Source organism: Tilletiopsis washingtonensis (assembly GCF_003144115.1).
Source record: "Tilletiopsis washingtonensis strain MCA 4186 unplaced genomic scaffold FA09scaffold_6, whole genome shotgun sequence".
Classification (NCBI taxonomy): domain Eukaryota; kingdom Fungi; phylum Basidiomycota; class Exobasidiomycetes; order Entylomatales; genus Tilletiopsis; species Tilletiopsis washingtonensis.
The window spans coordinates 131818-156624 of NW_020312003.1; the positions used below are offsets into that span (position 1 = coordinate 131818).

Genomic DNA, 24807 nt, shown 5'->3' on the forward strand with positions numbered 1-24807 from the left:
CAGCCGCTGCGGCCCACGGCTGCGTCACGTCCTAGCGTCGTCTTCGCCCCTCTGTCCAAGGTCACCCCTTCTCGAGGTCCGCTGCAGACAGCACAGCACTCCACGGACGCCTGCAGCCGCACGGCGATCAAGCCTTGCGCCCGCTGCATCCTACTCCGCCTTGACCGCTGGATGTCGCCTCTATTGCGGCAGGACCGGTAGTGCAAGACGCCGGGAGCCGGCGGCAGCGTGAGCATTCAAGGCGGAGCTCCGTCATGCCTGCTGCAGCCATTGGACGACCATCGTCATGCCATCGTCACCCTTGCACATCTCAGTGCGCCGCATTCGGAAGCATGCGATTCATTGCGGGGTCGGGGATCGGATGGGGTCAGGCGATGGACGAGGAACCAGATGAGTTGGTGAGACGTGCATGGCGCGAGGCGTGAGATGGGGTCGGAGAGGGGAACTGGGCGATATGGGAAGTAATGCTGAAGGGGCAAAGGGAGAGGGCCGTCCCGAGACGCGCAGCGTCAGAGACCGCTCAAGCGTTCTTGGTGCTGTCCGTGGCGTTGTTGAAGGAGAGCAGGTTGACTGCGAGGGTGCATCAGCAAGCGCAGCGCACGTCGCGCAGCGGATCACTCACTCGTGCCCGTCATGTCCGAGAGGACATCCTTGGTCGCCAGCTTCTGCAGCGCCTTCTTGAGGTCCGACGGCGCAATGACGCTGCCGATGGGCGTCTTGGGGATGGGCGCCACGAGGCTCGTCATCTCCGTCTGCACGCCAAAGAGGAAGTCAAGGAAGTTGGTGGCGAAGCTCGGCAGCGGCAGGCTGTTCAGCACGCTGGCCAGCGGCGAGCGCGAAGCAGCCGCATCGGCAAAGACGGAGGCCGACTGGCCCTCGTAGAACTCGGGCGTGCCGTACACCGAGAGCAGATACGCCAGCAGGCCGACAATGTGCGGCGTCGCCATCGACGTGCCCGAGATGGTGTTGGTGCTCGTGTTGCCCGTGTTCCACGTCGACAGAATGTTGAGGCCGGGCGCGGCAATGTCGACGCACTTGCCCTTGTTCGAGCTGCAGCAGAGAGTGAGACAAGGCGGGCAAGCTCTGTGCGGGGCGACTCACAAGTACGCGCGCTCGTCAGTGATCGTCGAGGCGGCGACAGTCACCGGGTTCTCGGCGCCGGCGGGGCTGGTGTTGCACGCATCGGCGTTCTCATTGCCGGCCGCAACGGCAAAGTGCAGGCCGGCATCGACGGCGCCATTGACGGCCTTGTCGAGACTGGGGCTCTTGCCGCCGCCCAGGCTCATGTTGGCGACGAAGCCCTTGTGCTTCTTGGCCGCGGCCGTGTGCGGGTTGAGCGAGTACTCCTTGGTGATGGCCGTGGCGTTGTTGGCGGCCCAGAGCACGCCGCCAGTGACGTCGGACATGGAGCCCGAGCCGCCGGAGCCGAGCACCTTGACGGCGACGAGCGTCGCCTTCTTGGCCACGCCGTACTTGCGCGAGCCAATCGTGCCGGCGCAGTGGGTGCCGTGTCCGTTGCCGTCCTCGTCGACGTCGTTGGCGGGCATCGTCTTGCCCCAGATGGCGCGCCCCTCGAATTCGACGTGCTTGATGTTGATGCCGGTGCTGCGGGTGCGGGTCAGCATGGCGGCGCGTGCAGCGCATCGCCGCGTTGCAGCTCACTCAATAATGCTGCAGGGCAGGGTCAGCAGCTGCAGGCGTGCGCGACACACACGCCAGACTCACTACGCCACGGTGCCCTCGCCGCCCTTGCTGTTGTAGACGTATTGGCCTGCGCGCGAGCGGGTCAGCGGTGCTGGCGCGCGCAAAGCCCGGCGCGCGCGCTCACCGAAGTTCTTGAAGCCGACCTGCTCGCGGTGCGAGATGCGCACGAGGCCCTGCAAGGAGGAGCATCAGCAGCGTACTATGAGTTGCTGGACTGGCGGAGGTGCCAGAGGGGAGCAGGGGCCACGCGGCGCGCGGCGCACGGGCCGCATGCAGCCGCTGCGCACTGGCGCCGCGCCGCGCCTGCTTACGCGCCGCTCCCTATCTTTACCGCGCTCCGAGCACTCACCCACGGCGAGCCCTTCTCCACCGTCTTGAGGTCGAGCGACGGAGCGCCCTGGACGGCAAAGGCCTCCTCAATCGACTGCTCGTACGGCACGTCCCACTGGCGAGGGTTTGTGGTCAGCTCTGCCGTGGGTCACACGCTGCGGCATACGCACCACCTGGTCGTTGTTGTGCGGCATCTCCGTCGTCGAGACGACGGTGTCCTGCTCGACGTACTCGACGGCGGGGTGCGCGCGGATGTAGGCGAGGACGTCGTCGGAGAAGGCGCCGGCGTAGCCCTGGAAGCGCTGCTCGAGGTCGTAGACGTGGCGGATGCCGGCGCCGGGTGCCGCGTCGAAGCTGCTGGCCTGCGCCGCGGCGACGTCGGCGCGGTGAGCCAGCACGGTGGCGGCGTCGACGCCGGCCTTGAGCACGACGATGAAGTGGCCGGCGATGGGCTGGCGCGCGGGCTGGGCGTGCAGCGGCGCGGGCACGATGCCGTCGTAGTGCAGGCGGCCGGGCGCAAAGAAGGGCAGCTGCGTCGTCGGCGCCGCGGCGACGGTGACGAAGCCGCTGGCGACGGCGAGCGAGAGGAGGGCAAGGAAGCGCATCTTGGGTGCGGAGAGGGTGGGACTGTCGGGGTGGTGCGACAGGGTGGTGGTGGGACGAGCAGGAGCGGCGCAGGGTGCAGCACGCCAGATGCGCAGCGCCGCGACGGCGCGGCGTGGGGTGGGCTAGGCGGCCCGTGAGCGGCCGGCGCGGGGTCTGGCGGTCGGAGCACGCCCAGCAGGCACGCCAGCAGCGACCGCCGCGCGCGCCCTCCACGCGCGGCGGCGCGATAGCCGTGCTGCACCCCTGAGGCGCCTTGGCTCTGGCGCTGCGCGCTGACGGCAGACGCGCAGCCCCGCCCGCCGCAACGGGCCGAGCGCCGCGCCGCGCGCTCGGCCGAGGCCGCACTCCGCCCGCCGCCAGCCATCTTTCGCCTTGTGATGCTGCCTGCGCTGTGTGGCTGTTGCTGAGCCATCCGCATGGGATGCTGCGCCGATGGTGGCGCGGTGGGGTGCTCGGGCGCTGCCGGCGCCGCACAAGAGATGTGCGAGAGGGGCCATCGCGCGCATGACACGAGAGAGAGATGATCAGCGCGCGTCGCGGCGGCGCAGCAGGCACGCCGCCTGTGTCACTCGCGCCGTGCCCTGATCGGCAGGGTACTCCTCCACCTCGGATCGCTCTCGACGCACCGAGCATGCGCCGTAGCGACACAGACACGGAAGGAGGTCGAGAGGCAGTCAAGAGAGGCAATGCTGTCACGGCGGCTGTGCAGCTGAGTGGGACAAGTCGCTGCGTCGGCGGGGCAGCGGACCAGTCCAATGACCTGCGGGGCGCTCGCCCTGCTGAAGCAAGATGAGTGCTCAGTCTTTGTCACCCTCTTGTCGCCGACAGAGGGCCTGATCCAGCTCGCAGCACACCCAGGCTGCTCGAGCGACTGCACATCGAGATATCAAGCGCAAACGCAGCTCCATCGGTGCCGCAACAGCGGTCAGAGGCGCACATCAGCGCGTCGTCGAGGGGGCCTTCGGGACACGTCGCGCGGCTCGCGTGCTCCATGGCGCGAGCGCGACGCAGCGAGCACGCGTTGGCCTGCTCAGAGCTCGCCTCAGCGATGGCCGCTCTGCGCCCTAAGCACAGCAGCAGCAGCAGCAGCAGCAGAGTCATCAGAGGATCCGCCAGCGGTGCGCAAGTGCTGCTCCAGACGAGCTACCTGGCTGCGAGATCGAGCCCATCGAGAGTCGAGTCTCCCAACAGCTTATCACGGAGCGCATGCGGCGCGTGGGGAACAGGCGTCGGGCTGTGCTCGTGCGGGTGCTGCCGGCGTGTGGCCGTCAGCCCGCAGCAAGAGCATCACGGCAGCGAGAGCAGCGCAAGGAGGGCGCGCGCGCCGAGCCAGCAGCGGCAGATGCAGCATCAGGCGGCCGGCCCAGCGCCCGCACCGCACCCGCCGCCCAGCGCTGGCTCCCCGCTCTCGCACCGCGCAGCGCGCCCCTCACTCTTACTCCACAACCACGTCTCCTCGCCGCACTTCCGCTCGCAGCTCGCAAAGCTCCAACGCACGTCTCAGCCTCGTGCAGCTCGGCCTCTCCCGCCGAGCCGCCGCCTCACCTCTCCGACTCCCCTGTCTCGCACAGCCAGCTCGCCCCGCCCGCGCCGTATCAGCGCGCACCACCTCCACCTCGAGAGAGCCCCACAGCCGCCTCGCCTCGCGCACGCCGCAGCTCGCCCAGCATGAGGTGTGTGCCTGTCGCACCCCTCGCACTTTCCTCCAGCTCATCCTTGCACGCCGCACAGCTCGCCCAAGCGCCGCATCGAGACGGACATGATGAAGCTGTGCGTGCGCGCGTGTGCTGCGGCGCACTCGTCAAGCGCTGCCCACTGACCTCGCTCTGCGCACAGCCTCATGTCCGACCACGAAGTCACGCTCGTCAACGATTCGATGCAGGAGTTCTTTGTGCGCTTCCACGGGCCCGAGGAGAGTGAGTGACGCACGTCGCGGGAGCAGTGCGGCGAGAGGAGATGGTCAGGGGCAGGGCGCGAGCAGCCGTGGGGGTGCCACGAGGTGCAGTGCGAGGTGGTGGAGCAGCTGGGGATCGCACGCACGCACGCGCTGTCAGGTAGCACAGCGGCTCGCTGCTACAGGCTAAACCCGCTTCGCTGCGGCTGACGGGCTTCTGCGGCGGCGAGCCTCGGCGGCCTGATATGGCTGGGCCTCGCGCACGTGCGCTGCTGGTCACGAGAGGGCTCGAGCACAGCCGCTCTGAGCCTCGTCGTCGCAGTATGAGCGTGCCGCACATGCCTACAGCGAGCATCGTGCTGCAGCTGTGTGCGCTAGGCGTTCCCATACTCCAGCTGACACGCGCAACCTACAGCACCCTTCAAGGGCGGCGTGTGGAAGATTCACGTCGAGCTGCAGGATGCGTACCCCTACAAGTCGCCGTCGATCGGCTTCATGAACAAGATCTTCCACCCCAACATCGACGAGCTCTCGGGCAGTGTGTGTCTCGACGTCATCAACCAGACGTGGTCGCCCATGTTCGACATGGTCAACATCTTCGAGGTCTTTCTGCCGCAACTGCTGCGCTACCCGAACCCCACCGACCCGCTCAACGGCGAGGCGGCCGCGCTGCTGATGCGCGAGCCAAAGACGTACGACGCCAAGGTGAAGGAGTATGTCAAGCGCTATGCCACCAAGGAGGCGGCGGAGGACGCGGGCGAGGAGGAGCACGATGAGGATGAGGAGGACGAGGAGATGAGCGACGTCGGCAGCTTCAGCGACGACGACGAGCCGCCGATGGACCTGTGAGAGCACGTGCACCGCACTCTCGAGTCAGGCGATGCCGGCCGGTCGGCACCTCGAGATCTCCGCTCGGCAGTGCGGCACCCTCTGCCGACGCTAGTACGGCATCGCTCGGACCTCCCGAGGCAGCAGCCCGAGCGGGTCATCCCGCGGCTAGCCTCTTCGTGCGCCGGTGCATCCCACAGCTAGCCTCTTCCACCTCGGTCTCGTACAACAGCTAGCGCCCTTTCCCGCTCCGGCAGCTAGCGCTCCTCTCTCGCTCCGATGGTCCGAACTTTCTCGTCTGTCGATCTCAGCACGCGCCAAGCCTGTTCCATCCTCCCGACCCACTCTCCTCCACCACTCAGCACACTCCTCCTCTCGGTCCAGCGCCTCGCACTCACAGCCCCCATCACGCCGCCTCACTGCACACTATACACATTGTAGCTCCACACTCATCGTCCCCGTCCAGTCCATGCGCTCGTGCCATCCACGCCTACGCGCGCGTGGCATCTCGCATGCACCACCAGCGTTTCCCCTGCTCCTCACCCCTGACGCGTTCCCTTCTGCGCCCGTAACTTCTCGCCGGTCGATGTCACATTCCCAGCTCAGTCAACACGATGCATATCCCTTGACGTTCGACTGAAGGGCCCTGAAGGGAGAGGAGGGCCGAAGGGCGCAGGGGGATCTGCCGCGGGTACTCGGCATGCTTCTCGTCCGACCTCGCTGTTGCACAAGTCGCGTCTGCACAGCCCAGCTCAGCCGCCAGAAGCAGTGTGCCGACGTCTCGCGCGAGTATCGTTTCTGCGCAGGCTCGGCACGGACGGCATCGCTCCGGCATCGCATAGACAAAAGCCGACGCCAGAGTCCGGGATGCCCGTGCGGCTGCCCGGGTGAGGGCCATTGCTCAACAAGCGTGGGACGGCGGCATGAGGAGTGCGTCGGAAGGAGCGCATGGCATCGCAGCGGCTGGGGTTTGCGAGATGGGGCACCACATGGCTTGCGGCATGCGAAATGGATCGGCACTCAGCCTGTCCCAATGAGGCAGGGCACAGGGTTCGGCTGGCGGAGGGCGCTCGGTGCTGCTGGTACGGCCCAGCTGGGCAGGCGGTGTACCAAGCTGCGGACCTCTTGCGCGCCGAGGCGAACATTGCGGCGTGCAGCGGCCGGAGCAGCACCGATGAGGATATGCGCGACGGCGTCGAGCTGCAAGCTGCGGCGCTCGGAGGTCGGAGGGGCACTACGGCGGCGCCGGTCGCCTTCCATGCTAGCATGCGGCACCAGTGCCGGGCGCCGACGGTGCCTTCGACACCCCATGACGCAAGCTGCTAGCTGTCTCGCCGTCGACGATGCTGCGTCAACGAGCCGGACCGGGACGCGCGAGTGCGCGCATGCACATGCAACGTCTTAGCGTAGGACTCGTGCGTGTGCGACACGGGCAGGCAGGCGGGAGCGGCCTGCGATGCCGGCCTGGTGGACGAGCTGGCTCACGTCGCCGACGACAGTGAGCCAACACTGGGCGTGCTGCTGGGCGTGCGGTGCGCCGGGCGGCGCGAAAGACTCCGAGAGCCCCTTGCGCCCGACATCTGGTGCGCCGGGCCCGATGCCGGCGGCTCGGGACGCTGCTGCGCATGCGGGCGCTAGCCGTGCGAAGTGTCCGGCCGGGATGCGCTGGGCGTGCATGTGCGAGGCGAGTGAGGCCATGCCCATGGACGCCAGGGGGCAGCGCGCGCGACTCCGGGGCGCGGCAGCGCTGCGCGCCAGAGCGCAGGCCTCATGCCCGGCGCGGCGCGCGCTAGCGCCGGGCGCGGCATGCGACGCGGCGCGTGGCCGCCAGCAGCATCTCTCTCGCCTTGCCTCCCCACCGCCATCCTCAGCAAGTCATCTCGATGCCGCACTCTTGCCGCCAGAACACCACGGCGCTGCACACGCACGCCTAGCGCACCTCCTTAGCGCCCGGCGTAGCGTCGTTGTAGCGCAGCCACATGTAGCACACTGGTACAGCAGCTCGGCGCCGTTGCTGCGCCCATCCAGCGGCCCCGACGCGCGACGGGCCGCGCTTCTCGTGTTTGCGGCAGAGGAATGGATGTGCGATGAGGGCAGGTGCGGCGCCATCTTGCCCTCCGAGGCGCACCAGGGCCGACGCCAGAAGTGCAGCAGCGCAGCAGGACAGCACGCCAGCGCTGCGCCATGTCGCCTGCCATGGCGTCGACGTCGTCCGACGCTGCCCCTTGCCGCACAGGGATACATAAGGCGGCCGCTTGCAGACCCCACTCCTCCTTTCCATCATCCTCTCCATCTCGGCCTCTCCCCTTCCCCGCCCTAGTCTCTCACTACCTACTACTACCTTACGCCTGCCTCTTCTCTCCTAATCCTCTTTTGCCCCCTTCTTCAACACCCTTCGCTCGTCTAATATGCGCTCCTCCACTCTCATTCCCCTGGCCCTCGGCCTCGCCGCGCTCGCGAGCGCCCAGGACATCACCCCCGAGGTCGACAGCATCAACGCTTCCGCCTCGGCCGCCGCCCAGGTCGCCGCCAGCCTGGTGTCCGACCCGACGCAGATCCTGAGCGCCGTCGACTCGCTCGGCAACGTGAGTGGCCGCGCTCATGGTGCCCAACTGCATCTTCTGACACCTTGCAACTCAGCTGCTCCCTCGCCAGGACGCCGCTATCACGGCCAGCGCCACTGCTGCGCTCGTCGCCGCCCTGTCCGGCCTGGACCTGCCCACTCTGCCCACGCTCCCGGCTCTTCCGGCGCTCCCGGCCCTCACGCGCCGCCAGGACTCGGCTGCAATCTCCGCCAGCGCCGCCGTTGCGCTGCAGGCTGCGCTCGCCGGCCTCAATCTGCCGGCTCTGCCCGCCCTCCCGACGATCCCGGCTCTCCCGGCTCTGACGCGCCGCCAGGACGTCGCCGGCATCAGCGCCGACGCCGCTGCAACGCTCGCCGCGGCTCTCTCGGGCCTCAACCTGCCTGCGCTGCCGCAGCTGCCCGTCAACCCGCCCACGCTGCCCGTCCTCCCGATTGCGCGCCGCCAGGCCGCCGCCGGCCAGCTCGCCGCGGCGCTGCAGGGCTCGCTCGTTGTCACGCCGCAGCTGCTCTCCGTGCTCGGCCTCCAGACCGGCGCCACGACGGCCCAGATCGTCGCAGCCCTGGCCATCCAGGCGGGCATCACGCTCCCTGGTGCGGCCGTCTCCGCATCGGGTGCCGGCAGCGCATCGCTCGCCACGCGCCAGCTCGGTCTGAACGCATCGGCCGCTGCGGCCCTCGCTGCTCAGCTGCAGGGCCTCGGCATCGACGCGTCCGTCCTTGCCTCGCTGGGTCTGACGGTCGACGGTTCGGTCCAGCGCCGCCAGCTCGGTCTGGACGCCTCGGCGGCTGCGGCACTCGCTGCCCAGCTGCAGGGCCTCGGTATTGACGCGTCCGTCCTTACCTCGCTCGGCCTGACCGGCACGGTGGGCGCTGCCGGTGCTCAGCTGGCCGGCCAGGCCGGTGCGGCAGCTGCGCTCTCTTCGCGCCAGCTGAGCATCAGCGCGGCCGCTGCGGCAACCCTGGCCGCGAACCTCCAGGTTCTGGGTATCAATGCCAACTTGATCGCTGCCCTGGGCCTCAATCTCGGTGCCGCGCAGCCCACCATCGACGCCTCCGCGGCGGCACAGGCTGCTGCCGGCCTCACGCGCCGCCAGGCGGACGGCTCGGTGGACATCGCTGCCACGCTGGCTGCGCAGCTCTCTCTGCTCGGCCTCGACGCTGGTCTGCTCGCCCAGGTGGGTCTGAGCATCAGCGGCCTGCTCGACCTGGTCTCCGAGCTGCCCAGTGTCGACGTGGCTGCTGCTGGTGCCGCTGCCGCATCGGGATCGATCGCCACGCGCCAGGCTGCGGTCGGTGCGCTCGACATTGTTGCCGCCCTCGGCGCGCAGCTCTCCGTCGCGGGTCTGGACGCCTCGCTGCTCGCCTCGCTGGGTCTGACTGTGGATGCAGTCGCCGCAGTGGTGGCCAACGTGGCCGTGCCGGACTTCAGCGTCGCCGCAGCCGCAACTGGCAGTGCCGCCATTTCGCGCCGCCAGCTCGTTGCCGCTGGCAACCTGGCCGCCGCTGCCTCCATCAGCGGCCTCTCGTCCATCGACGCCGCAATCGTGGCCGAGGCGACGGCGGCCTTCAACAACGTGATCCAGGGCGCCGCCTCGGCCTCAGGATCGGGAAGCGTGAACACGCGCGCCATCAACCTCGATGCCGCCGCCCAGGGTGCTGCGGCCCTCGCTCTCCCCGCGCTCGTGGACATCACGGAGCCGATCACGGCTGCTGGTGCCGCTGCCGCCCAGGCGTCGCTGGCTAGCTCGAAGCGCGACGTGACGCTGCCGCCGCTCTCGGTGGCGCCCGGCGTCGGCCCCGTCGCCAACGAGATCGTGTCGGAGGTGCAGGCTGCCGCTGCCAACCCGGCCTCGCTGGCCGGCCTGCCGGCACAGATCCTCGACACGGTCGCGCCGCTCGCCTCGGGCCCCGTGCGCCCGCCGGTGGAGAAGCGCTTCCAGCGCCGCCGTGCTGCGCACTGGTAGAGGGTGATGCTCCACCTCTGCCCTCTGCCTCTTGCCTCGCCTCGCTTCCCTTTCCTCTACTACTTAGTCCCGCACATAATTACCCTGCGCTGCCCGATACGAGCCTCTCGCGCTGTGGCTGCCAGCCAGCCAGCCAGCCTATTACTCTACCTACTACTATTTGCCGCCGAGCTCAATCCACATTCCTTTGGACTACTTGCGAGAGTGAGCCAGAGAGAGGCCGGCAGGGGGAGGCGGGTAACATGGGAACAGCCTGCGCACGAATGCTCTGGAACAACGACTCTGCTAAGGTAAGCACCCGCCGCGCCCCGGCGTTCGCAAATCCGCGGAGAAACGGCGGGGCAGGCCGCCCGCCGCGCAGCGCAACACACGCGCCACCAAGATTCAGATTTCAGCGCCCCACGAGCGAGATGGCCGACGCGCGTCAGGCCACCCTCGCCCTGGAGCCAGGCTGTGCTGCGCTGACAAGTGGGAATGGCTGTGCGCTGGAGCTCCGCTCCGTTGCGCCTGCGCTGACGCTGCACGATGCGCGCCAGAAGCGATGAAGCTCGCGAGGTGGCGGCGTGAGTCGCGCGAGAGGGATCTGCCGGGGCGGCGCGCCCAAACGCCTGATCTGCGCAAGGGGTTCAACGGCGGTGCGCGAAAGTGCCGCGGCCGGCGCGCCACCGCCGGCGCGCGTGTCAGGCGGCAGGCGGCGGCAAGCTTCGCGCGTGCGTGCGGCGGCGCGCGTTCTAAGGGCGCATCTCGCCCGGCGCTGCGCCCTCCCCACCACACCACCACCTCCCCTCCTCACCATGGACGTCCTCGCCTCCTCGCAGGCCTGGGTGAACAGCACCGTCGCGGGGCTCATCAACCCCGCCACGACGGCCTGGGCCGCCGACCTCTACCAGGGCACCGACGTGACGCAGCTCAACTGGGCCGAGCGCGCCTGGATGGACTGGTACCTGTACTGGGGCAACCCCGTGCTCGCCACCGGCGTCATGAGCTTCGTGCTGCACGAGGTGAGTTGCGCGACGACAAGGGGCTCTGGTGCTGTGCTTTGCGTTGTCGTGTGGCCCGCTGTGCTGCGTGGCTGCCTGACGCCACGCAACGGGCTGTGGCGCCTACAACGCTGCTTCGAGCGCCGCTGTGAGCGCCGTGTCTGGCGACATGCAGCGCCGGCAGTGCTCTGCAAGCTCGCGAGCCTCGCCGCTGCTTCGTGTCCGCATGCCGCTGGTACTACGCTGCAGCGGCCGTAATGTCGCGCCACTCGCAGCACACTCGCACCCGCCCCCTCGCGCCTATGCTCACGCCCCACACACAGCTCGTCTACTTCGGCCGCGCCATCCCGTGGGTCATCATCGACTCGATGCCATCGATGCGCAAGTACAAGATCCAGGACGTGAGTGGCGCCGAGTCGCAGATCCGCAGACTGGCCCTCACACATTTCTGCAGGACCGCGTGGCGACGCCGAAGCAGCAGTGGGACTGCACCAAGTCCGTGCTGCTGAGCCACTTCACCGTCGAGCTGCCGCAGATCTGGTCCTTCCACCCGATCTGCGAGTACTTTGGCCTGGCGACGCACTCGGTGCCGTTCCCGTCGATCCTCACGATGGCGTGGCAGATCGGCCTCTTCTTCGTGTTCGAGGACACGTTCCACTACTGGGCGCACCGCGCGCTGCACTGGGGCCCGCTGTACAAGCACATCCACAAGAAGCACCACGAGTTCAGCGCGCCGTTCGGCCTGGCCGCCGAGTACGCGCACCCGCTCGAGGTCTTCATTCTCGGCTCGGGCACCATCGGCGGGCCGTTCCTGCTGTGCGCGCTCACGAAGAACCTGCACATCCTCACCGTGTATGTGTGGATCGTCATGCGTCTCTTCCAGGCCATCGATGCGCACTCGGGCTACGACTTTCCCATTTCGATGCACAACTGGATGCCCTTCTGGGCCGGCGCCGACCACCACGACCACCACCACATGGCCTTCGTCGGCTGCTACTCGACGAGCTTCCGCTGGTGGGACCACCTGATGGGCACGGACCTCAGCTACAAGCGCTACCGCGCGCGCCAGGCCGAGCAGAAGAAGGAGGCGGCCGCCAAGGGCCTCTCGTGGCCGACGAAGCCGCCGACGAAGAACGCCAAGGGTGCGCTACTCGAGAGCAAGAAGGCGCAGTAGGCGCTGCTGCAGTAGTGACATGCTCTGCGGCCTCCGGCTTGAGACACAGCACCTAATAGTACCCCCTTGCCCGCTGCCGTCTGGCCGCTGCTGCTGCGGCCACAGCTGCTCTGTACATAGTGACGCGATCGATGCTAGATGATCTATGGATATTGTGCCGCCTCTCCTCTGGCCCTGCCTCAGTTGCCCTGGTTGGCGCCGAGCTTCTTGGCCAGCGCGGCCAACCGGTTGTGCTCGAGGATGTCCCTGCGTGCACAGCGTCAGCAGTCACCCTCCGCTGCCCTGGCCTGCGCACTCACTCCTGCTCCCAGGGATACTCGATCCACAGGTCCGCCGTCGTCTTGGCCGCCCAGTAGAAGCAGCCCTCGCCGATGCCCGACTCGGTGATGGGCTCGTTGGCGCGCGTCGTGTCGGCGGGGTAGATGGGCAGCGCGCCCTTCTTTGTCCGCTCCTTGTTGTTCACCACAAAGATGCCGAAGCGCGTCGGCGGGAGCGCGGCGCGCTCCTCGGGCGTGAGGGCGGCGAGCGCCGTGCGCACGTCCTTCGACAGCTGCGGGAGGCGTGAGTGTCAACTGCGACGGTGCACGCCAGCGACACACGCACCTCGTTGTATGCGTACTGCAGCGTCGTGCGGCTGTCGTCGACCTCATCCTGAGTGTGGGGTCAGTGGTGCGCCTCGGCGAGTCTACGCATCTCCTTCGCATCGCCTGCAGATCCCCTGCGCACTACCTGCACATCTGAACGCTGCCGCGCATCTCCAGCACATTACTGTCTTTCGCAGCTCCCGCACATCGCCGCTGCGCCCGCCCTGCCACTCACCACGATCAGGATGTTCTTGCCCAGCAGTCCCTCTCCCTTGCCCTCCTCAACGCCGCGCGCGCCCCGGATCGCCTTGGCGTCGAGCCACTGCGTGCGCACCACCTCCTTGCCCAGCGTGCCTGCCGTGCTGGCGGCCGACTCCTCGTACAGCGCCAGCGAGACGACGGAGATGGGCACGTTGCGCATCTTGGCCGGGTCGATGAGCGACGGCCGCTTGAGGAAGGTGCGCAGCACGCGCGCCGGGAAGAGGCCGCCGCCGGCGACGGCCAGGATGACGTCCTGGTAACAAAGAGGCAAAGAGTGGCAGAGCGGCAGCGTGGCGGCGTAGAGGTGGACCCGTGGCAGAGCATGACAGAGTAAGGCAGAGCAGAGGCAGAGCAAGTCAGCGCTGCGCACCACTCCTCAGCCCACACCGCACAACGCACCGGGTCGAACTCATCCTTGATGCGCTTGGCCGCGCCGCAGATGTGCTCGTGCACCTCCTCGTATGTGATGCGGTAGTGGTCGTCGGGCAGCGTGTCGGCCATGCTGGGCGGTGAGGTGTGGGGGTGGGGTGATGACGGGCGTGAGAAGGTCGCTCGCTATCGCCAAATTTGAGGCCGCGCGCGACTTGGCCGCCGAAAGTCCCACGCGGCGGAGCCGGATTCCGCGGAGCTGCGCCGCGCGCCCAGGAGGCGCCCCGTGCGGCGACAGTGCTGCAGGTGATGAGCAAGACCGGGTGTCCTCGCGTCGGGCCTTGGCCGCTTAGTATAGATCGAGATGCTGCGAGGCATGGTTGTGCTTGCTCAAGCGAATCGTAGATGGCGGCCTGCGCAGGCCTGGCCTAGGTGGTCCTGCGCTGCTTCGCAGCGCGACGCGTGACACGCCCCGCTGCACCCCCTCAATCGGCGGCACGCGCGCGTCCCTGTCGTCCCGACCACGACATCAAGAACCAGCAAGTCACACAGATGCATCGAAGGCTATGTGCGCCTCTCGCACGAATCGCAGACATGCGCACGAGAGCAGACGGCGGTCACCTTCGGCCGGGAGGCACCCAGAGCTCGTCTTAGCCGGCGGCGCAAGCCCCTCGGCTGGGCAGCGACGGCCCGTGAAGCCAGCACGGCGGCGGTGTGCTAGGCTATCGCACCGCGACTGTGCTTCGCTGCCGGACGAGTAGCGGCGCAGTCTCGTCCGAGAGACGCTTTTCTCGATGCGGTGTCGTGGACGGCAGCGCTGTGGGCAGCGACGCACGGATCGCGTGTCGCCAGCTCGTCCCGCCACGGCGGCCCATGACGAGATCGCTGCGGCCACCTGCTCCGCCGCCGTCGCCGTCGCCGCTGCTGCTGCGCCGACCTGCAGCGCAGAGCCCGAGCCGAGGCGATCTGGGCCGGCCTCCTCTCGGGCCTTGTCGCTTCGGCCTCTCACTGCGCCGCCTGCATCCTGCCGCCTGCCGCCCACCTGCAGGCGCCCGCATACCCGGCTCAACTGCACGGCGGCGCAGAATGAATGCGCTGGGCGGGGAGCGCAGCGTAGGGCGACATGGTCGTGTGGCCCAGCGTACCGGCGCTGGACGCCACCTCGGCGTCTGCCTCGCAGCTCGGCGGGCGCAGTAGGAGGCCTGTGGGGTGGCGCCTGCAACACGTGCCGCCTCGCGCCTCCCGCTGCTCATGCGTAGTGCGCCCGAGGCTCAACGGACCGCTGTATACTCGGGTGGCGAGCAGGCGATCGGCCAGTCGTCGCAGGGCGCTGTCCCAACGGATGTCGAGCAGGCGATCGGCCAGTGGTCCGGCCAGAGCAGGCTGTGCTCCACCCGGTGGCGAGTCTCGCGGGTAGTAGATAAGGTGCTCGGCATCGACAACTCAAGGCCAAAGCACCTTCACGCCCCCGACACGACCTCTCTCTCTCACGACTCCCCCAACACACCTCCATTCATCGAGACACTTTCGCTCCACCGACTCGCCTAATCCCTCGCTCTCTCTCTAATCCCGCTCCGCGAGCGGAGCCCACATCTCGGCGCCGCCGCGCTTGGACCGCGCCTGCGCCCACTTCATTTCCGGCACGGGGCCCCAACGCTGCCAGCGATCTTGACGATCACGCCCGGCAGTAGCCCTGCGTCGGGAACGCCCAGTGTGGCCCGCCGCATCGGTACCAAGCCCTCCGCCCTCGCCCCTGATTCTCTAATTCTCCGACTCTCACTCGCCTCCCTCTCGTCTCGTTAATATCAGCTGTCACGTCGCAGCTCTCTCTTCTTCTCTCCCACCTCTCGCACCACTCTCGTGTCACTCCATCTCGCACTAGCACTTCCTCGCCGACGCTGGACGTCGCCTCGCACGTCAATCACGCTACATCTGTGAGTCGCACGCGTCCAGGGGGTGAACCGTCGCGCCTCATCAACCGGCATCCGGCTCGCGGGTCAGCGCTGCTGCTGTCCTGTCTGCGCAGCACGAGATTGCTTCCGCATAGTGCCCGTCGACGACCTCTTGACGGGCTAGAGCGGCGGTCCAGCGAGAGTCTAGCGTCGATCCAGCGGCGGCCCCGCTCCCGCCGTGTGCGGTCAGCCTGCGTCTCGCTGTGTGTGCGGCTGGCCTGCGAGTCGTTCTCTGTGCGGGTGGCCAGTGCTTCGCCATGCGTGCGGCTGACCTGAGAGGCGGCTCGCTGTGGACGTCTCCGTGCCTCTTATCCCTCTCGCCACCATCACTGACACATCCTTGCCCGTCATGCCACGCACCCGTGCTCAACAGCGCTCTCAACCCGTCGTCAAGCCTAAGCGTAGCTCGCCTCAGGGCTCGCCTCGCAGCTCAACGGCGCGTACATCGCCTCGCACCTCGCCTCGCAGCCCGACGGTGCACAGCTCGCCGCGCATCTCGCCGCTCGCGCCACTTCGCTCGCTCCTTCGCGACATCTCGATCGACCAGCCGCTTCCGCCTCGCCTACCACCTCTCGCCAACATGAGCGAGCGCAACTTCCTCGGCGACGCAAGCCACGGCACGGCTCTCGGCCTGAGCTTCCCGACGAGCGAGCCTGCGCACGACTATTCTGCGTGGCCGCAGCCGCCGCCGCCGCCGCAGCCGCATGCACTGCCCTACTCGCACAGCTACAGCGGCCTCGGCACGCCGATGATGCCGTCGATGTCGGCACGCAGCATGTCCGACTCGCACCTCGGCGGCAGCGGCACGGCGTTCGAGCAGCACACGCATCTGCTGCCGCCGAACGTGGCGTCGGGCGTGGCGCCCCATATGGCGGCCAGCCTGTCGGCGACCTCTGCGGCGTCATCGCCCATGCCGATGCACCGCCGTCGGCCGTCGGTCTCGTTTGACGGCGGCTACATGACGTCGTCGCCGCTCAGCATGCACACGCACTCGGCACGTCCAAGCCCACGGCACGACGGCCAGCTGCTGCTGCCGCCGGCGACGCTGCGGCGCGCCGAGAGCTTCAGCAGCTTCATGGCCACCGACCACTCGCCGGAGAGTCTCTTCAGCAACCTCTCGCCGTCGCCATCGAGCAGCCTGCACCGCAGCCCGCTGCACACGTCGGCGCTCGACGCCCTCGCCGGCGTGCCGAACCTCGTCGGACGCAAGCGCACGTCGCCTGGCCGCCCGGCGCCGGCGGCACTCGCGGGCCGCAAGCGCAACAAGATGTCGCGCGAGCAGCTCGCGGCGCTCGAGGCCTTCTTCGAGAAGAACCGCAACCCTGTCGGCGCCGTGCGCGAGCACCTGGCGCGCAAGCTGGACGTCAACGAGCGCAGCCTCCAGAGTGAGTCAGAGGAGCATGTCACTCCGGCAGAGCATATGCTGACCCTCCTTCCAGTCTGGTTCCAGAATCGGTGAGTATTGTACCAACGCATCGGCGGCGGGCACGGCAGAGGCGGAGCCGTGCCCGGAGGGGGACCACATGGCACCTCACGCGATGCACGCCCGCGCGCTGGGCGGAACTGTCTGGTGCTCTCGCTGACATCGGCCCAGCCGCATCCGGCATCCCCTCAACAACAGCCGTGCAAAGTCCAAGCAGGCGAGCGACAACGTCGAGGCGTACGCGTGGCAGCTCGATGGCCGTGCCATGAGCTTCGACGCGAGCGACCCAAGATTCGACGGACATGCCCGGCGCATGTCTGCCGAGCCGCGACGCACCGTCGCCGACAGTGAGTGCAGCTAGCGCGAGCACTTTGCATGCGTGCTGACTCTTCTCCAGCGGCCGTCGAGCTGCCGGCGCACTATCTGCGCGTCGGCGAGTGGCGCCGCATCGCACCGACTTGCTACTTCTCCCTGCGCAACCAGTTCTTTGCGTGGGTGATTACGAGCGACAGCCTCGGCTACAAGCTCGAGCTGCCGTGGAAGGCCGTGCGCAGCGTCTACTTTGACGCCGTCCAGGCGGATCCGGCGGACGGCATTGCCGGCCCCGTCGGACGCGCCGTCGTCGAGCTCGACCGGCCGCCGTACTTCTACATGGGTGAGTAGGCGGCCGCAGCATGTGACCGTCGCAGGGCGGAGGCACATCAATCCGCTTGCTGTCCTTCGCTGCCCGCCGCTGTCTGCTACTCGCCACCTCCGCTCATTCGCACTGCATGCTGACACCCCCTGCAGAGGTCTTCCGCAGCACGGCCAAGGACGAGCGCGAGGGCAAGCGCAAGCCCGCCTGGCGCCAGTGCGACGACTTCACCGAGGGCGCGCAGGCGACGCACTTCTACACGCACGAGCTCGTCGGCCCGTATCACGAGCTGCGCAGCGCGCTCATCGAGATCTCGCGCACCGAGGGCGCCGTTGGCAAGCTCGTGCGCTTCGGCCCGACGGCCATGATCGACGGCGCGCCGCCGCTCGTGCGTCCGAGCATCGCTGCGGCTGCACCGCCAGGCTACCCCGTCGCCGGCCAGGCGCCGCTCGAGTACCAGCAGCCGTATGACGGCATGTACGATGCGCCGTACCCGAGCGACGCGCTGCCCATGCGTGCCGAGCCGGCGCCGGCGTGGCACTGGCAGGCGGGGCAGGACGCACAGCCGCCGCACGCCCTGCAGCACTTTGCGCCGCCGCCGCAGGTGTACGAGCCGCAGGTGTACTACTCGCCGGCCGACGTCGGCACGGCGCATCTCGCGCCGCCGCCGACATCGCACTCGCGCTCATCGCCGGCGAGCGACGGCTCGCTGGACCCGCAGCTCGTCACAGCGTCGCTGTCGCTCGACGCGGCGTGAGGACAACGTCTGCACATGCGTCCCCGCTGTCGCTGCTCGACCCCCGCGCTCGACGCGCTAGCTCTCCCAGCACATCTCTCTCTACCTTGTTCCTCTAATACCGCACTAACGACATACACGAGCGCAACGACCATTGACCAATCGAGTGAGGTGTGCGCGAAAAGGTGTCGGCTTGAGCAAGTGGCCCGAAGTCGTGGGCTGCGAGGCGATGGCGCAGATCGGAGACGGTGCATGGCGCTGCTGTCGGCGGCGCGCTCATAGCATGTCGTCTTATGCAGGGGCCCGGTACAGAGCGCGGACCAGCGCTCGACGAGGTACGAGCATGGCGCTGATGCCGCTGCTCGAAGGCCGAGGGCTTGAGCTGCGGAAGTCAGCTGTGGCCGAGCTGACGCTTGCATCCCAGCGACGAGTCCCGCAGAAGCACGATGAGTCGACGGACGAGCTGCGCATGCCAGTTTTGATCGCCGCTGGCTTGTCCTCGAGCGCTAGACCAGCCAGCCGCGGCACTGCTCGCCGTCGCGCAGCGGGCCGGCGACCTCGGGCCACTGCACGACGAAGCGATCGACGAACGGCCGCACGAGGCGCGCCGTGAGGCTGAGCGAGCGTACGCGCGCCCAAGACTCGATGTACACGAGCTGCGGAGATGGTAGGCCGAAAAGCTGCAAGAGAGTGGTCAGCTGCGGAGCATCGAGGCACTGAGCGTGAGCACGGCCGACGTCATGAACCTCGACGCAGAACACTTCGCGCTGGATTACTGCCCGCACGACGGTGCGTAGCTGCTCTCGGCGCATTTGACCAAACCCACAGGTAGCCAGCCCGTCGGCCCTCACATACCGCGCCGACTCATCCGAGCGACGTCTACCTCTCGCTGCGCTGCCATCGCAAGCGACGTGTCTCGCCGCTGGCCGGGTGTCTCCTCCAGCATCTCCCTCTGTTCTCGCCCCCGCCGCTCTGCGCCTCTCGTTCGAGCCACGCCTCGCAGCCTCCCACTCACCCTTAGCACGTACACGCTCGCCACGAGTGGCACGCACGTCCCCGGTCCGTTCATCAGCAGCATCTCCGGCCCCACGCGCCTTCTCCCCGCGCACAGCTGCGGCAGCACTATGGCCTGCATGCAGCCCGCTAGCGCCACCACCGTACTCGCCGGCGCCGAGAGGAAGCTCTGCTTGACGGCCCGCGCGCGAGGCAGCGTCACGACGTGTGCGCTACCGCCGAGCCGCGTCTCGAGTGCTGCGGCCTTGCCGCGCGAGTGCATGTCGCCTGCCGAGATGAAGTAGGTGCGCGGCGTGTAGCGCTCAGGCGGGAGTGCGGAGAGCATGGCGATGAGCTCGGCCGTGTGGCCGCCTGAGAAAGAGGTCAGCAGAGCAGAAGAGGCCACCACTGGCAGAGCAGAACAGTCCATCACCGCTGAGAGCAGCTGCGGAGCGAGGCAAGCTGCCATCTACAGACGTTGGCGAGCCAACCAGCTGCGGCAACAGCATACACGCGAGGACACCCTCGCACGCCTTCGTGCCCATCTGCGCTAAGCACCGCACCGCCTGCCACTTACCGCTGCCAAGGAACGCCGCCACGCTGCACGTCTCGTGTGCCGCCCTCGAGCGCTGCGGCTGCCCGCGCACTCGCAGCGCCGCCCACATGCGCCACAGCAGCAGCGCGGCGACGACGAGGAGCAGGATCATGGCGTGCGGGGCATGGCGAGGTGGAGGTGGGACGCGAAGCAGCGAGCGACGCGCGTGCAGCGCCCAACGGCAAGAGACGCGCACACGCGCCGGAGTAACTCGCATGCGAGCTCCTCCCTCGCAGCCCCAACAGCGTCGCGCCTAACCGAACCACCTCTTCTTCTTCACAATGGCATCGCGACGGATGGGTGACACGGTATGAATGCGGAGGAGTGGTGTTCAGGTGTGACGCAAGGGAGCCATGAAAGAGGACAGTCGAAGCGACAGTGAGTTGGCGGCGAGCTGGTGACGTGGGCATGGCGAGCGCGAGCCGAGTCGAGAGCGCAGTCGAGTCGAGCGGGCCCTCGTGCGCCGTCTCGGATGAGGTCGGGGTTGACGAGCAGCTCCAGAGCGCTGGTGTGAGAGGCTTGCGCAGAGGCGCAAGCATCCGCTCAGCGCCCGGAGCGTGCCTACAACCTCAAACTCTCACAGAGGCGGAGCCATGCCGTTGAGAGGTGGAGAGCCGGCGCCGGCGGCGAAGGCGGATAGCAGCGCAGCAGATGCAATGCGCGCGGCGGTGATCATCTTGAGAGTGCTGGCGAGCTTCGTAGCGAGCAGCCGAGAGATGCTCCATCGTCTGGACGCGCGGCATGAGCTTCTGTTCGCGGTGGAGTCGAGCTGGCGGGAGACACCCACAGCGCCAAGGAGAGGCGCGAGCTTGTTCGCGCTTCTGTCCAGCGACGCGGCGGCGATTCCTGATCGACATCACACAGGCAGAGCCTCGCCGGCCAGAGGCAGAGAGCCGAACGCGGCGCCGGCGTCGAGAATGCAGCCGAGCACCGCAAGCCTTGAGCGCCATCTTGAAGGAGCAGAGGCCGCCGCGAGCCTCCACGGCGCCGAGGCTATGTACGCACGGCCTTACCGGCGCGCATCGCGCCCGCACGGCACCATGCGTACGCAGCACCAGACGTGGAGTGCATCGGCGACCAGAGCGCTGGCGAGAGGCGGAGAAGCGACGACGGCGCCGGTGTCGAATGTTGACAGCGGTGCGGCGAGGTCCACCATGCTGCAGCGATGCTGGACGGCGCCGATGTTGACCGGGTAGCGGCGCCTCGAGCCGGCGATGGCGCTGCTGTGGACGTGTGCTGGAAGGATTCCACCCACCGCCGAGCGAATTGCACTCCACGCGGGGAGCAGAAGGCACTGGGGTGATGGAAGCCATCCGAAGAGACGCGCAGAGCACTGCCACCGATCCGAGGCCGGCCGCAAAACGACGACGAAGAGCTTTTACGCGTGACACAGGACATGGAGTGACTACTGATCGCACCCTATGCGGCAGAGTTGCTCTGCCGGAGAGAGCAGGATGAGAAGTCGTCCATGGCCTGCGACGCGCGCACAAGCGCCGAGACTCGACGATGGCTGCGCTGCCGGCGACCTTGACATTCCGCCGCAAGGATGGCGTCGGCCCGATGGCACAGAGTTCGACCTTACGACGAGGCGCGTTCAGCTCGCTCAAGCTGAACACGATCGACGAAGAGCTCTGCGACATCGAGTCACACGTCGCACCTCGCGACGGACATCGAGCGAGCCGAGCAGCACATCGTAGATCGGCGACAGACGGCACGATGCACTATCGGCTTACTTGAGGGTTGCGATGCTGCACGTCCGAAGTCGTGGGCGCGTCGGCATTGCAACCTTCAAGTTCGCTGGCACTACGTCGTGGCGGCTGTCGGCTCGGGAGACGCGCCGAGAGGCGACTGCTGCGGAGCGCTCCGCCGGGTGCAGAGTGCGGCGTCCTGCATCGCGAAGGCAGAGGGGGCGGATCGGCGAAGATGTTCGCTAAAGCACCTGCTCTGCCCAGGCTACAGCGGACCGCGCATTCATCACCCATCTGAGCGCTCCTCGACGGCTGCCCTAGGCTCGGTGCGGAGATCCATTGACGCTCGCCAATCGCGCGATCGCACGGGACGCTCGACGGCGACGGGGCGAACGCCCAGCCGCAGCTCGATCGTCACGTGCAATGAAGCAGATCGTGCGCCTCGATGGATCTCTGCACCATGTAGCGAGCGCGAAGGCGGTCGAGTCCGGTGATGTACATCGACCGAGCGAGGACGCTGAATGAAGGCTCAGCCTCATCGACGAGTAGCTCGTGCAACGAAAGATCCTCGCGCTTGATCGTCTTGGGCGCATCGTCGGTGTAGACGAGCTGGCTAGCCCGTGCACGCCTCGAAGCTGTCGACGCCGGCGATGGCGCAGCGCAAGGACGAAGGGCGAGCAGGCCGATGACGGGCCTCGTGGGGGCACTTGGTGGCGAGGTGAGCACGACGCTGTGCGCTGACGTCCTCGCGCACCGAAGGAAACGTGGCGATCGAAAGCCATGGTGCCCTCTGTGCGAGCGAAGACGTCCGACAGCGTTCTGCCTTCCTTGCAGACCGCATCGCGTGGTGACTGGCGCGAGCTCAGCGCCCGGCGTTCTTGATGCCAATGACAGCGCAGACCAATGGCGAGGCGTGTCGAGGTGAGTGCCGGCGAACGAAGAGATCACTGCGACGCGCTGGGATGTAGCCGATGCATGTTGGGAGCCGACTGAGCAGGCGCAGCGCCGATGACAAGGCGAAAGACGAGCAGAAGTGTTGAAACGGAGCTCGTGACGCGGCTGATCGAAGAAGGCAGGTCGTGGCGCTGTTGGACAGCGAGCGTGAGCAGCTGCGCCAAAGAAGAGTTGGATGTCACTTCGACTTACATCACGCGATGGAGCGGCAGACGATGACGGGCTCGCTGACTGAGCGGCCGACGGCTGTATGTGCCGCAGACGACGTGTCGTGTCGAGGCGGATGCTGAGCGTGCGAAAGTGCTGCTGTAGAGCGCTGCGAGCGCGGGACGGCGACACAGTGCCCGATGACAGCGAGGTGCGATGTGCGCGTGGGCATGAGAGAATGTGGGCGTGAGTAATGTGAGGAGGACGACGGGGGCGAGGACGTTGACGAGGAGCCGGAGAGACTGCGTGGGCCTGAGAAGTATGGGCGGGAGAGGTGTGGGCCGGAGAGCGTGGGGCCAAGAGGCGCAGGGTCGTGACGAGGGCAGGATGGAGAGGCGCGGTCCGGGGTGGGAGTGGAGCTGGAGGATGTGGTCGGGAAGGAAGGAGCAGCCAAGGGGGCTGCACCTTTAACCTCTCTGGAGCCGACTGCCGTCGCCGCTCGACCGCCGCCCGAGCGCAGCAACTGCCTCTCGCGGCCTGCCTTCGACGTTGTTGCGGTCGACCAGAGCGCAGATCGCCTTGACGCTGCCGGATTGCTTGCGGCGCGCCCTCAGCGCGCAGCAATCAACGGGCAGGTCAGGCACTCGGACGAGTGTCGGCACGGCCCGTGTAGAGCGGTCTCCTGCGCGGCGCGCTGGAGGTGCACAGGCGTGGGAGCACGCTGACGAGGTGGTGTGCTGCGCTCCTCGGCGTCAGTCTTCGCTTTTCGAGGGCAAAGGCAGCGGCTTTGGAGCTGATTGCTGTGTGGGTAGCAAGAGCGCAGTATGCCGAGCAACGAGGCGCAGCGCTGCGCCAACGTCGCGGCGCCGGTGGCCCTGTTGCCGCGCGCAGCACGGTATGTGACGCGCCGTAAGCGGCGACACGGCCTTCAGTGCAGCTACCTGCTACGGCAACATTACTGCCAGACGCAGGACACATTAGGAGGCGCCAGGGTAGCATTCAGCGGATGGGGAGCGGTAGAGGAGACAGGTGCAGGCACAGGCTGTCAGAACAGAGCGCGGCGCCGTGGGGCGCCGACACGCGCGCGGCGCGGTGGCATCGCGCGGCGCGCGCGACACGCCGTCTCAGGGCTCTGATCACGGCCACTCAAGCTTTCTGTCTTCTTGCAAGCACATAGCAAAGCCGAAGAGCCCCGGCAAAGAGCCAAGAGACAGGACGCGGCGGCGTGGTGAAGAGAGAAGCGGAGACAGCGCGAAGCCGAGGCAGAGAGAGTACCAGCAAAAAGCTGAGCAAAAAGAATTGATCGAAGCGAGGCTCGAACTCGCGACCTTATGCGTCCACTGATCAACAATCTGTGTGAAGCATACGCGCTGACCAACTGCGCCATCCAACCATTATTAGTGTCTGGGCAAATTGGGGAAGGGATACAGCACGCAGAGGACAGATGAGTGTCAGCACTAAGTACAACAGCCATGGCTTCCTGAACTGTTCAACAGATGCGCACAAGCATTCTCATGTGCTGCTTCATCTCATTATCTGTATCCAGAAGTAGGGAGCAGTTGCAGGAAGGCTCAGGTCAGGAAGTGACATAGACCTGCACAGAGAGTAACCATGGCAGCAGCCTCAGGAGGTGTCTAGCAGAGCACTTTTCCTGACCTGCCTAGGCTTCTCACTTGTTTGCTTTGCTGAATACCACCCGTGTGTTCAAATCTCGGTGGCGTTTGTTTGTATGGCCCGCGCGGCGAGGCGATGTTGGTTGGTGTTGCCCCGCGACCTGGACACGCGCGCACCGCGTCTCCCTCCACCACCACCACAACACCTGGTCTCGCACCACTGCCTCTGCTCTGGCCCCTCTTTGAGCGCGGCGATGCGGCTCCTCGCCGAGCTCTTCGGCTGCACAGCCGCAGCGCCGGCGGACGCGGCGGCGTGCATCTTCTGTCCCGACTCGGTGCTCTCGCCAGCAGCGGGCAACCGCTTCGAGGTGGTGCACTCCGACGCACGCTTCCTCGCCTTCCACGACCGCAGCCCGGCGGCGCGCGTGCACCTGCTGGCCGTGCCGCGCGAGCATGTCGATGATGTCAAGGTGCTGCGAGGGGCCGAGGGAGCCGAGCTTGGTGAGTGGGGCGACAGAGGTGGAGGGACGCGACACTGCAACGGGCCCGGGAGTGATGCACGCTCAGCCGCGAGAAGCTGCAGCGAGCGAGAGCCGCAAAGAGCGTGCGCTTCGAGGCTCGAGCCCTGTGAAGCAGCGCCGGGCTTCCATGGCTGTCATGTGGCGTCCTGAGGCTGAGCGTCCCCGCGCGACAGCTGCGGTGAAGCACTGCGAAGGGCTGAGCAGGATCAGGTGCACGCAATGCTGGCGAGGCCGACTCGCGCGGAGCAAGCCTACGCTGTGCTGCGTGCACCG

General features: G+C 67.4%; 11 protein-coding genes and 1 non-coding gene across 12 annotated transcripts in view; 6 read left to right on the forward strand and 6 right to left on the reverse strand.

Annotated features, from left to right (window-relative positions):
- Positions 1 to 520: 520 nt before the first annotated feature.
- On the reverse strand, positions 521 to 2639 carry FA09DRAFT_324859 (putative PRB1-protease B, vacuolar; the record flags this gene model as incomplete). The annotated part of the gene is made up of 7 exons (XM_025741139.1): positions 521 to 570; positions 623 to 1050; positions 1102 to 1605; positions 1663 to 1671; positions 1726 to 1877; positions 2054 to 2149; positions 2205 to 2639. The coding sequence occupies 7 exons, from the start codon at positions 2637 to 2639 to the stop codon at positions 521 to 523; spliced, it is 1674 nt and encodes a 557-aa protein (XP_025599567.1).
- Positions 2640 to 4369: 1730 nt separating this feature from the next.
- FA09DRAFT_295448 (hypothetical protein) lies at positions 4370 to 5383 on the forward strand (the record flags this gene model as incomplete). Its single annotated transcript, XM_025740122.1, has 3 exons — positions 4370 to 4410; positions 4477 to 4556; positions 4950 to 5383. Coding segments are annotated over 3 exons (555 nt in total), but the record flags the coding sequence as incomplete, so codon positions are not given.
- Positions 5384 to 5793: 410 nt separating this feature from the next.
- FA09DRAFT_225092 (hypothetical protein) lies at positions 5794 to 7029 on the forward strand. The gene has a single exon (XM_025739566.1). It carries the CDS (start codon positions 6063 to 6065, stop codon positions 6765 to 6767), a length of 705 nt encoding a protein of 234 aa, XP_025599569.1. The 5' UTR covers positions 5794 to 6062; the 3' UTR covers positions 6768 to 7029.
- A 636-nt stretch (positions 7030 to 7665) lies between these two features.
- On the forward strand, positions 7666 to 10103 carry FA09DRAFT_225136 (hypothetical protein). The gene is made up of 2 exons (XM_025739567.1): positions 7666 to 7947; positions 8003 to 10103. The coding sequence occupies exons 1-2, from the start codon at positions 7771 to 7773 to the stop codon at positions 9908 to 9910; spliced, it is 2085 nt and encodes a 694-aa protein (XP_025599570.1). The 5' UTR covers positions 7666 to 7770; the 3' UTR covers positions 9911 to 10103.
- A 676-nt stretch (positions 10104 to 10779) lies between these two features.
- Positions 10780 to 12233, forward strand: FA09DRAFT_328712 (hypothetical protein). The gene is made up of 2 exons (XM_025741882.1): positions 10780 to 11291; positions 11345 to 12233. The coding sequence occupies exons 1-2, from the start codon at positions 11148 to 11150 to the stop codon at positions 12062 to 12064; spliced, it is 864 nt and encodes a 287-aa protein (XP_025599571.1). The 5' UTR covers positions 10780 to 11147; the 3' UTR covers positions 12065 to 12233.
- Positions 11824 to 13443, reverse strand: FA09DRAFT_328713 (PRTase-like protein). Its single transcript, XM_025741883.1, has 5 exons — positions 13309 to 13443; positions 12884 to 13162; positions 12668 to 12715; positions 12364 to 12614; positions 11824 to 12310 (listed from the first exon to the last, which is right to left on the reverse strand). The coding sequence occupies exons 1-5, from the start codon at positions 13408 to 13410 to the stop codon at positions 12244 to 12246; spliced, it is 747 nt and encodes a 248-aa protein (XP_025599572.1). The 5' UTR covers positions 13411 to 13443; the 3' UTR covers positions 11824 to 12243.
- A 429-nt stretch (positions 13444 to 13872) lies between these two features.
- FA09DRAFT_225445 (hypothetical protein) lies at positions 13873 to 14807 on the reverse strand. The gene has a single exon (XM_025739568.1). It carries the CDS (start codon positions 14529 to 14531, stop codon positions 14001 to 14003), a length of 531 nt encoding a protein of 176 aa, XP_025599573.1. The 5' UTR covers positions 14532 to 14807; the 3' UTR covers positions 13873 to 14000.
- Positions 14808 to 15810: 1003 nt separating this feature from the next.
- Positions 15811 to 18044, forward strand: FA09DRAFT_337438 (hypothetical protein; the record flags this gene model as incomplete). Its single annotated transcript, XM_025743994.1, has 5 exons — positions 15811 to 16615; positions 16670 to 16685; positions 16825 to 17000; positions 17051 to 17308; positions 17443 to 18044. The coding sequence occupies 5 exons, from the start codon at positions 15811 to 15813 to the stop codon at positions 18042 to 18044; spliced, it is 1857 nt and encodes a 618-aa protein (XP_025599574.1).
- A 485-nt stretch (positions 18045 to 18529) lies between these two features.
- On the reverse strand, positions 18530 to 19681 carry FA09DRAFT_295304 (oligosaccharide biosynthesis protein Alg14 like protein; the record flags this gene model as incomplete). Its single annotated transcript, XM_025740112.1, has 3 exons — positions 18530 to 18703; positions 19039 to 19388; positions 19594 to 19681. 3 exons carry the CDS (start codon positions 19679 to 19681, stop codon positions 18530 to 18532), a joined length of 612 nt encoding a protein of 203 aa, XP_025599575.1.
- A 163-nt stretch (positions 19682 to 19844) lies between these two features.
- FA09DRAFT_225473 (hypothetical protein) lies at positions 19845 to 21433 on the reverse strand. The gene has a single exon (XM_025739569.1). It carries the CDS (start codon positions 21249 to 21251, stop codon positions 20181 to 20183), a length of 1071 nt encoding a protein of 356 aa, XP_025599576.1. The 5' UTR covers positions 21252 to 21433; the 3' UTR covers positions 19845 to 20180.
- A 2267-nt stretch (positions 21434 to 23700) lies between these two features.
- On the reverse strand, positions 23701 to 23793 carry FA09DRAFT_t22. The gene has a single exon. It is a non-coding gene; the product is annotated as a tRNA-Val (tRNA).
- A 428-nt stretch (positions 23794 to 24221) lies between these two features.
- Positions 24222 to 24807, forward strand: part of FA09DRAFT_328715 (hypothetical protein) — a 1418-nt gene continuing 832 nt past the window's right edge. Inside the window, exon 1 of the mRNA XM_025741884.1 lies at positions 24222 to 24514. Within this exon, the coding sequence (XP_025599577.1) occupies positions 24268 to 24514 (247 nt within the window). The 5' untranslated portion in view covers positions 24222 to 24267. The remainder of the gene's footprint in view (positions 24515 to 24807) is intronic.